Here is an 11,897-nt window from a genome sequence, read left to right as displayed (position 1 = left end):
ATTTGCATTTAAGGTCCGAATCACATCAAATGAATTCCATTTCTTACCAAACTTCACAAAATTATCTTAAATCATATATAAGACCTGTATCGGGCACCGGGACCAAAATACGGGCCCGATACCATCGAGTTTTAATCAAAATTCATTTCCAAACCTTATACACAATTTCAAAAAATAATTTTCTTCAAAAAATTTATTCCTCGTGCTTGGGACCTTGGAATTTGATTCCGGTCATACGCCCAAGTCCCATATATTCCTACGGACCCTCCGGAACTGTTAAATTACGGGTCCAGGTTCGTTTACCCAAAACGTTGACCGAAGTCAAATTAATTCATTTTAAAGTCAAAAGTTATCATTTTTCATTGATTTTCACATATAGGCTTTCCGGCTACGCGCCCGATCTGCGCACACCAATTGAGGTGATGCTAAAAGAGGTTTTTTTTAAGGCCTCGGAAGGCAGAATTCGTTTTAAAACAAGTGATGACCCTCACAATAAGTTACTCATAAGAATAAGATTTTAACTCCTCTAAAAGAGGAATAATAATTAAGAACCCAAACGTTTAAAATATATAGTATGAAAGATCTAATTTTACCAAAATATAAGAATTAAAAAAATTCGAGATTTGTTAATTTAAGGATAAACTGGTAAGAAGAATTAATCTGATAGACTGAAAGGAAATCAACGTGACAAATAAAATTAAATAATGAATATTTTGGTATCATTCAGATTCTTTGGCACGAAGTAACAAGAACACAACAATTTAAGAGAACTAAGATGACCTTGCTACCATCATTTTTTATTATGAATTCAATCTTAAAGTATCATTCAATTTCTCCAATCTCGCTGACGGTGATTAAAGCTTGAACCACCAGAGGCAAGCGTTATACATAGCCTATAATCTAAAACTCAAGGAAGGCCATTAAGAAAATAAGATTTTTCATATTCACTTTATAGGTTTGATATCAAATATTCAATAGGTCATTTTTGTTATATATAGCTATACTTGCATAACGTGAAGGTTTGCCTCTTCGAGCTAATTGTGCCATAAATATGTAGTAAGAAATTAAGGAGAAAATCTCATATCTGTTAATTTAAGGACAGAATGATTGTACGAATCCAATCTAATAAAAGTAAATCAATGCAAACAATAGAATTACAAGATTATGAAATGCCCGACGATTGCTATATAAAGTGTGTTATTCTTGTAGGACAATTCAGTATTCCATCCATAAAAAGAAATAGGTACTTGGTCTCTTATTTCTTAAATTCCATCCTTGAAGGGATGGATTATATGTCATGTGCTAGCTATTTGCACAATAATCATAGTTTTCCATTTCTCTTATTAGCCTTTATGTTTAATTTGATGATTTTATTTGTATCTAATAATATATTTTAAATTTATTATAGGATGAAGACCACAAGAATACATCTAAACGTTATATAATTTTTTGTTGCAATTATGATTTATCTTAACTATAATGAAGTTGAGGGCTTATCAAAGAAGGACCATGAAGCATTGGAGAGGCAACTAAAACTTTTAAATAAGCCAGCAGTCAAAACTATTAAGATAGATTTTTATTTTTCGTTTTGGTCTGTTCGCATTATTCTAAATTATGTCCTTTTCATAGAGCTAATAAAACATTACACATAAATAATCTATATACTTAAAACCAGTAACAAGTTATATTATTTTGTAGACTGAATATGGAGATATTTATGATTGTGTGAGTTTCTATCAACAACCTGCATTTGATCATCCTTTACTAAAGAATCATACTTATCATCCTCAGGTATGTCTAATTGGTATATAGATCCTTATTCATCATCACTGTAGTACTTGTATTGTGAACGTAAGAATGATTGTGTGTAAGGCCCCGTGAAAACTTGTACTTAAAACCGGGTAGCTCGTGGTGCCAAGTCCCGAATATATGTTAGGAATGTGTAAAATTAAGCGAGCCGCGGTTCAGACCCTTTTGGTACTGATCTATGTTATAAAAAGTCAAGAAATACTGTTTTCCAGGAAATGCAATTCTGCGGTCTAGAATGCGGTCGTATAACAGATATGCGAACCGCATAATCGTCGCAAAGTGAGTCAGTGCGTTGGTCGAATTGGAGGTTAAATATGCGGTCCAATATGCGATCGCATAACGGATATGCGGACCGCATAGTCATCGCATATTTCCATTGGGATTTTGTGAGGGGTAGTTCTGCGGTGCACTATGCGACCGCATAATGGGTATGCGGACCGCATTTCTGCCACATACCCAGGCAGTGTGTTTAGATTTTGGGACCACTTTTGCGGTCCATTTTGCGGACCGCATTTCCACTTTGCGATCGCAAAGTGCGATCGCATACCTAACTCGAGCTCCTATTTTTCTAAATTTTAAATCCGACCCCTTCTTCAATAAAATACCCCAACCCCTTATTTTAACATATTTTCTGAACAAAACTAGAGAGAGGGAAGAGAGAATTCTTGAGAGATAAAGTCCTACCTTCATCAATTTGATTCTTCAAAGTCACTCGGGCCGGGGAATTTCAAGTAATTGTCTTCATCTCCGTTCTTGCAGGTAAAATCGCCAACCCTTTTTCATTATTTTCAGATTTAAACAAAAAAAGAGATTCTCATGCGTTAATTCTTGAAAATGGAAGTTGAGATACACATGTATGTTCTTTAAAACCTAGAATCTAGTAAGAGGAATTGGGTAGAACTAAAGATTTGCAAAAGAGGGGTTGATAACCTAAGTAAGTTCGGGCTGAGTTTGTGAACTTCAATTCTAAGTTATATGTGTTAACTTGTGAACTAGATTGACGGTACTAGGTTGTTGGTGAATTGGAAATAGAAGAAAAAAAGGGGGAATTCGACTCCAGGTATGTATTGCTAACTTTAACCTTTGTAAAGTCACCTTGTTTGGTGTACGAGTAATTGGTATGTGTTACTTATGTGGACTATTTGCGAATTCTTGTGATTAATATGCCTTGAATGTTGTTGGTTAAGTCTCCCGATTTAAGGGTGTAAGTAAATGGCAACAAACCAAGTGTGTGTGTGAATGTATTTATGTGGTAAGAGCTGTGTAACAAATGATGGAAAGAAATCGTAATTGATGCAATTGAAAAAACTGTGGTAATATCATACGTGACTTGTCGCGGGCAATTATCGTTGTGACTTAAGCTGTATACGGGCTGTTGCATATGATGCAAATGGTATTGACGTTTATGAAAATTCTTTGTGAATTGTTGTTGTTGTCGTGTGAAATGTAATTGTCCGGTGGGATCGGGTTGCGCGCCGCAACACGAAGTTATAAAGTGTGGGTTGTGGTGATAAGGGTGGCCGAGGTAATAAGGGTGGAAAAGTGATCGAAATCACTATTGAAATAAAAATATGTGAAAGTTGTGAAATCATTGATGTGATGAAATAATGTTGAAAGGGGAAAAGGAGAGATTGTGGAGTTTGTTTGGCTTTGGTTGTTCCTTTCATGTGCATTTGATTGTTGATTCTATTACTGTTTGTTATCTGTGTATTTCTTGATTTTACTTGGGGTAAAGTTTGTTCATACATACCAGTACAATTCAAATGTACTGACGTCCCTTTTGCCGGGGGCGCTACATTCGTGTTATGATTGTAGGTGGTTCCATAACAGGTACTCCAGCCCACCGACAGTAGCACTCCTTCACCTCCCGTCAGCTGAATTGGTGAGTCCCTTCCCTCTTGGGGCCCTGCGTGGCTCATGCCGCTTATCCTCCCCAAAATTTTATTTTGGTATTTGCGTAAGGTATAGCCGGAGCGTTGTTACCGGCAAGTATTGTAACACCCTTCTGTATCTCTAGAGGCTCCATAGACAGGAAATGTGGGTTATGTACTTATGTATTTTGGGCAGTATAACTTGTAAACCACGCTAAGTAACTATGTATGTTATGTAAATCTCATAAGAATGTGTTTAAATTTATAAATGGCTATTTCACTTGGTTAATGGGTAATGGAAACGCAGGGTATCACGTAGAATAGGAAAGGCACCCAGGCCCGCTTGGCTGAGGGCTACCCGGTCGAGCGCCGGTAGTGCCCCTCGATTTTTGGGGCGTGACAAACTTGGTATCAGAGCCTAAGGTTTTAAAGTGTCCTAGGATGTCTCGGAGCCGTGTCTAGTAGAGTCCTCCTTATCGGTGTGTTGTCGACCACATCTATAAGTTGGAGGCTACATGGGCATTTAGGAAATGTGGGTTATGTATTTATGTATTTTGGGTAGTATAACTTTTAAACCACGCTAAGTAACTATGTATGTTATGTAAATCTCGTAAGAATGTGTTCAAATTTATAAATGGCTATTTCACTTGGTTAATGGGTAATGGAAACGCAGGGTATCACGTGGAATAGGAAAGACACCCAGATCCGCTTGGCTTGGGGCTACCCGGTCGAGCGCTGGTCGCGCCCCTCAATTTTTGGGGCGTGACATTGTGATTCTTGAATTTTTGTATATGATGCATGCAGATGAAACCATCTCTCTCCCCATTAAAGAGAGACAAAATATCCTCAACATCCAATAGCTGCTCCAGAATCGGGCTTAAAGATGGAGGTTGTCCAATGGGAACAGTTCCTATTAGAAGAACTACGAAAGAAGATCTCATTAGAGAAAGGAGATTTAATGCTAGTTATGCTGGTGGCGTCTTACACGTAAGCTACTCCTTGATAAACTGCTTTTGTTTATTCTAATACACTAAGATGCAAATTGAAATAATTATATGCAATAGCAACAAATTAAACATGATCCAAGTGGGAACTCTACTATTGTTATTATCTTGTTGGAGCTCTTATTGCATTGAAACTCATGATTTTCATCTTATTTATTAATTTATTTTAAGATTTCGAATTTATGGGTATATGTGGACGTTAATCTCAATGCGGCTTGCATATATATTTGTTTTTATACCTCGTTAAGAACTTGCAACTTTTTTTTCAAAAAAGGGATATTTTTAATCAACCAATGTGAGCATATCGCCTTACTTATTCTGATTTCAACATTTAGTTCGCTCTAGAACAAACAATAAATGACCCAAATCTCAAGATTTCGGGAGCTGGAACGACAAGTAGTATTTCTAATCCAAAGGTTCTTCCGAATCAATGGAGTGCATCCATCGTGAAGGTACAAAATGGCCGTGACAAAGTATTACTTTTAATTTACTTTGCTAATTAAGTGAAATTCAATCCCCCTTTCTCTCCCAATATAGAACGCGCCTCACGCGCCTAATGTAAAACCCCTAACAGACCCCCCGTTTCTGAACCACCCCATCACATGGAGCCGCCAGACCGCAAGATTCCGGCGCGTGTAGAACACCAGAGAGATGCCAAGGCCAGTACGAGTCAGATACCAGAAGGAATTCCAATGAAACTTACTTATGCTAACACCATCAACTCCACACCAAACCCAACTAAGCAAGAGCAGGAATCAGTGATAGCGAGAAGAACATCTCATAATGGCATGCCAGCGGTGATTTTTAAGACTAAGGATTACTATGGAGTCATGACAGCGGAATGCAGGAGAACGATTGTGGGGAGATTTCTGAAAATTCGCCCCCAAATTGAAAAGATTAGGTCGAGGTTTCTGGAGAGATTTCCATTGAAGGGCTCGGTCAAAATTGGAGTCTATGATAACAACAATGTATTTCTAGACTTCACAAATGATGAGGACTATAGCACAGTGTGGTATAGAAGATCAGTGGACATTGAAGGAAATCAAATGTGGCTACAGAAATGGAGCCCAGACTTCAAACCAGAGGAGGACATGCCCATAGTTCCGGTATGGGTTAATCTTCCTAGATTACCTTTCCATCTACATACATGGCACTATGTGAAACAAATTGTAAAAGACACTGGCACTCCGCTGGAAATGGACATAGCTACACGAGAGAAGACGAGGCCTAGTATGGCTAAGGTGAGAATAGAGGTAGATTTGCTCAAACCTTTGCTCACTAGTGTTTGGATGGGAGATGAAGATGATGACTCCCCCCTAAAAGGATTCGAGCAGAAACTGGAGTATGATAATGTACCAAAATATTGCAAACACTGCAAGAAGCTGGGACACTCGATGATGAATTGTCGAGTCTTGGAGAGAAGACGAGCCAATGAAGTCAAGGAATTAGAGGCAAAAGACAGTGAAACAATTGCAGCAGGGAAAAGCTTAGAAAGGGACAGAGTTGTAGTTGAAGGAAGCAAGGGAGAACCACATGATAATGACAAAAAGAAGCAGGGAAATCAAGTCAAGCAGAAGGAAGTAAACAATGAAGACAAGATTGATTACAACAAAGATAAGGAGAAGGAGGAGGCCAACGCATCTGTCAATAAGACAACAAAGCAAAAGAAGGACAAGAAAGAGAAGAAAATACCAAAGAAAAGAAGCAAAGTGATCTTCAAAACAACCAAAAAGAGGGCTAAGAGCAAGGAAATTCTGAAGCAAATACCAATTCAAAGAGTTAATGAAAATACTGATGAAGTTAATGAAAATGGGTAAAGCACAAAAGTAGGGGAGCAAGAGATGCAACAACAGGGAACAAATTTACCAGGGGAGAATGACAATAAAGATGTTAACTTTTGCCATACGCCTCAAAGTAAGAGGCCTCAAAACACTGAACTGGAAGATAAGCAAGCGGCAAAGCAGAACAACAACATTCAAAGGGTGGAGGAAACAGAACCAGACACATCCAGTGTTGACACGACCGTCAGAAATCAGCAAGGAAATCACCTAGTTGTGGAGTTGTATGGGGGACACAATATGCCACAGGAAAGAGACAAAGAAGAACTAGGCAGTGTAGGAGATTCTGAGACAGTAGAAGAACAGGAAAAAGAAGGTTTTAATAATTCGGATCAAAAGATGATTGGAAGTTCAAACAAGAAGGAATGCTTACCAACTGAAAGAGGAAGAAATCAGCAGAGAAGGGAAGGCAAAAGCTAAAGAAACAAAGAGATAACTCCCCCTAGACAAACGAAGGGAGTAACAAAACCTTTAAAAAAGTAATTTTCATAATAAGTGCGATATTTTGGAACATCAGAGGAGTTAGGTCAAAAAAGGCCATACATAGACTAAAAAATTTAATCACTATCAACAAAGTTGCTTTTGTAGCCATCATGGAGCCGTTTGTTCAGAAAGAGAAGATTGAAGGATACAAAAAGTTTATGGGATTCCATCAATGTATCTCAAATGACAATGGCAAGATATGGTGTTTCTGGACAACAAACTGTCAAACAACTACGATGACAAATGAAGACCAACAAATAACAATAAACATTAGTGAAGAAGGAGGAGGCAATGGACTGTTTGTAACTGCTGTTTATGCTAAGTGCACTTCTACTGAAAGAAGAGAGCTTTGGCATAGTCTAGAAAGGGTAAATGCAATGGTGAATGGCCCGTGGTGCGTGGGAGGGGATTTCAATTCCATCCTAGACACAGATGAGAAATTGGAAGGAAGGCCTTACAGAATCAACAAAAGCATTGATTTTTCTAATTGTATGAACAATTGTGAGCTATTAGATGCTGGATATGTGGGGGTTAAGTTTACATGGTGCAACAATAGAAGACCTTCAAAGAGGATTTGGAAGAGATTGGATAGGATCATGATCAATGACCTATGGCTTCAGAAATTTCAAAACAATAGTGTTAGGCACCTTGTTAGAACTGGCTCTGACCATAGGCCAATTCTCATGAAGTGCTTCAACAATCAACAGGAACCTATCAAGTACTTCAGATTCATGGAATTCTGGACAGATCAGAATAGTTTTCAAGAGGTAGTACAGGAAACATGAATAGTTTTCAAGAGGTAGTACAGGAAACATGGAACATACAGGTCACAGGTAATCCAATGCGGAGATTACAACAGAAATTGAAGGCACTTAGCAGAAGATTAGGTTTATGGTCTAGGGAAGAGATTGGGGATGTACACATGAAATGCAAAGAATGGGAAACAGAAGTGCAGAGATTGGAGGAGCAAGAATTGATCAGTAATGATGAAAGAACAAGACAAGAACTGAACAAAGCACATGCGGAATGTATCAGCTGGCTAGCTATGCAAGAATCAATGCTCAAACAAAAGGCTCAACAAAAATGGTTTGAAGCAGGAGATTACAATAGCAAATACTTCCATAGTATGATAAGAGACAGAATGAGAAGAATGCAATTGAACAAAATCAAAAATATAGAGGCAACTGGATTCAAGGAGATGAAAAGATCACCAAAGCAGCCATCAGACACTTCAAGAAACTCTTCAACCTTAGGCCAACCAAGGAAAATAGGAAGATCCTGGAGTGCATTCCAACTGTAGTCACACAAGCAGATAATGAGTTTTTGACTTCAATCCCTGGAGAAATGGAAGTTAGAGAAACTATACCCAATATCTCCTTCACTGTTTGTAATGGCTGCTGAGGTCTTTTCTAGGATGCTTAACAACCCCCAACATGAAAGAAACTTTACTCCTTTTTCAATGAGTCCCAGGGGTCCTCAGGTGAGTCATCTGTCCTACGCACATGACATTGTAATCTTCACGGCTGGATGCTCTAGATAAGTTCGAATGATTATGAAAGTGGTGAAGAAATATGAAGCGGCATCAGGACAACTGGTCAATCATGATAAAAGTTATTTCCTCACTAATCCTAAAGCCTCACCATCAAGGATAAACAGAATGAGAAGCACGACTGGGTTCTTGAACAAAAAATTCCCATTTGTGTATCTAGGCTGCTCTATCTTTGTTGGGAGGAAGAAGATAGCCTATTTTGATGGCCTAGTCTCCAAGATATCGAAAAGGCTTAATGGATGGCAAGGGAAGATGCTGTCACATGGAGGAAAACTAACTTTAGTTAAACATGTTTTGCAGGCAATTCCAACATACACCCTGGCTGCGATGAACCCACCAAAGTGTACTTACAAAATACTAGAAAGATACCTGGCAAATTTCTTCTGGGGAGCAAACACAGACAAGTCCAAATACCATTGGAGCTCGTGGAAGAATCTGTGCTATCCCGAGGAGGAAGGAGGCATTGGCATCAGGTGTCTTCAAGACATTGGAGACACATTCACAATCAAAAGATGGTGAAATTTTAGAACGCAGCAAAATCTATGGACTAACTTTCTTAGGGCAAAATATTGTTCTAAAGGACACCCGGTGGCATTGAAGGGGGCATCTAAGCAATCGCACATTTGGAGAGACATGATGAAGATAAGAGGGAAAGCAAAACCTAACATAGTTTGGATGATCAACAGAGGAAATTGTAGCTTTTGGTGGGATAATTGGACTGGCAAAGGACCCCTAGCCAGCAATTACATCTCATACCCAAAGTCTTCAAAGCCAATGGTGAAGGACTTCATTAGAAATGGAAGCTGGAATCAATAGAAATTAAGGGAAACACTGCCACACAATCTGGTTCAGCAGATACAAGTAGTCACTATTGGAGATCAAAGCAAGGAAGATTATGCAATATGGGATCCGGCAGCAGATGGAAATTTCAACAACTTCTCGGCATGGCAAACTACTAGAAGGAAGAAACTCCCAAATCCAATACTCTCAAAAGTCTGGAATAGGAACTTACCAGCAAAGATCTCTATATTAGCATGGAGGTTAATGCAAAATAAGCTCCCCTTCCAGGATTTTTTGATCATATTTGGAAGTCAAACAACATCAAGATGTGTATGTTGCTTAGTCCCCCAAACTGAGACTATACAACATAATTTTGTGGAAAGCCAGCCAGCTAAATATCTGTGGAGGAAATTTGGGGATCCGTTGGGGGTCCTCCTCCAAATGAACAATGTTAGAGGCACAATATTTCAATGGTGGAATGTTAGGCCAAAAAATGGTGTTCACAAATACTTGTTACAGATCACGCCCATACTAATTGTATGGAAAATATGGAAAAATTGGTGTGCATGTAGATATGGGAATCAGAAGAAGTTTTTGACTAGGAACATGGAGCACAATGTCTATTGGAACATCAAAGCAGCACTGGGGATGTCCTTCCCCAATTGTCCTGCAGAGTGGCCTTGGTGCAAACTATGTGAGGATATTGAGAAGCTCAAGCACGTACAGAGAATTATTCCAATAATTTGGAGTCTGCCAGAACAAGGAACTTTCAAAGTAAACACGGATGGAAGCTACATGGAAAATAAAGGCAAGGCAGGAATTGGAGGAATCATAAGGAATGAGGTCGGAGATTTCATCGCAGCTTTTTCCATACCAGTGCACTGTAGCAGCAATAATATGACTGAGGCTTTCGCAGCAAGAGCTGGGATTCAGCTATGTCTTAGCCGAGGTATTAACAATATTGAGCTACAGATGGACTCACTACTCATCGTGGAAATGCTGCAAAACAGGAAAAACTAAAATGCCAAAATGAGGAATATCATTGAGGAGATCATACAAATTTTAGATCAAATTCGAGTAAAGGTCTCCCAGTGGTACAGGGAAGCAAACCAAGTTGCATATGCTTTGGCAAAACACGCGACAACACTGGATAATGGGACATTCCATGATAGACTCCAACAATTACCTGGTGGCGCAAAGGGTCCATTCCAATTAGATAAATTGCAACTTCCAAGTTTTAGAAGTAGATACGACAAGGCCAATTTTTTTGTAAGTTGAATATGGAAAGTTCAGGAGTTCTTTTGTCCGTAGGCTCCACCCTTTTTGAAGAATGGTCTGGTACACCTTTCTTGTGTTGTATTATGTTGTAACTCAGAGGTTTCGGCCTAGTCCCCCTCTTTTATTACATGAACTACAACACCTACACTGCCAAGGCAGGGTAGATTTTACCAACAAAAAAAAATCCCCCTTTCTTGCTTTAATTCTACACAATAGAATATCAAAAGTTTGATAATGAATGTTATATCGATCTAGGTGGATCCAATCCTTTATGGTGATACTCGTACTCGATTTTTCTCATTATTTAAAGTAAGTTTTTTTTATTCATTCAAATATTAGTGAACTATGCTTTAGCAAAATATCCTTAATTACTCAAGGTTAGTTAAATTTGTTACATCATGACATAGGCAGGCACAATTCAATGCTTCAACACACGTTGCCCTGGATTCGTAATTGTGAATACGCAAATACCTTTGGACATGATATTTCCGACTTCCACACATGGACGCGTATTCGGCAAGAGGTTCTTCATTCAAAGGGTTAGATTAATACCATATTGAAATTTCATCTCATTCGAAAAGTAACTAAGAGCATATATGATCATTTTTTTATACGCAGGATCTGAAAAATGGAAGACGGTGGCTCCGTTATAGTCATGATTTAACACAAATTGGTTTTTGGCCTCCAGAGCTTTTCATGGGATTAAAGGGTTTTGCATCACAGGCGCCATGGGGTGGAGAGGCATTTAGTTCAGTCCCTACTTTCCCTCCAATGGGTTCTGGTCGTTTCCCTAAATTTGTAGACACCGATAAAGATGCATTTTGTAGCAAAATTTCAATTCTTGATTCTGTTGGCAACACTCGGGATCCCGCGGTATCAAGTTTTGAAGAAGCCCACGCCCTATACGGGGTTGCTAATAAACCAATTACCAATAAGGAATTTGGGCATGCTGTCTTTTTTGGGGGTCCTGGTTCTAATAAATAAATGACATGTATGTTTAGCCTAGTATTAGGAAATGATTTCCACTTAAGCTACCCTTGTTTGCATCAACGTCTCAGTTATAAATAAATGAAAAACAGTAAGCTTTGGTCGTACTTGTACTGGTGTTTTAGTTTTTTAATTCCCTATACTATATATCATTTGATGTTATACTCAAGCTCGTTTAAGTAAGAAATACTCAAAATATATATACACATAGCAGTTGGTTACATTGCCACCCTATCTTAGGTTTTGGATATTACCCGCGAAAGAATTCAGTTAAGAGCAAAAGGAATTCACATATAAG

The 11,897-nt window shown here is 38.6% G+C and overlaps 1 protein-coding gene across 1 annotated transcript; it reads left to right on the top strand.

Moving 5' to 3' along the window:
- Positions 1-1,460: 1,460 nt before the first annotated feature.
- Positions 1,461-11,681, top strand: LOC104239113 (protein neprosin-like). The gene is made up of 7 exons (XM_009793645.2): positions 1,461-1,553; positions 1,699-1,791; positions 4,485-4,667; positions 5,020-5,136; positions 10,868-10,921; positions 11,020-11,151; positions 11,231-11,681. Exons 1-7 carry the CDS (start codon positions 1,461-1,463, stop codon positions 11,594-11,596), a joined length of 1,038 nt encoding a protein of 345 aa, XP_009791947.2. The 3' UTR covers positions 11,597-11,681.
- The last annotated feature ends 216 nt before the right edge of the window (positions 11,682-11,897 follow it).

The sequence above is a fragment of the Nicotiana sylvestris genome, chromosome 8 (assembly GCF_000393655.2).
Source record: "Nicotiana sylvestris chromosome 8, ASM39365v2, whole genome shotgun sequence".
NCBI lineage: Eukaryota > Viridiplantae > Streptophyta > Magnoliopsida > Solanales > Solanaceae > Nicotiana > Nicotiana sylvestris.
This window is presented reverse-complemented; position numbering and strand designations above follow the sequence as displayed.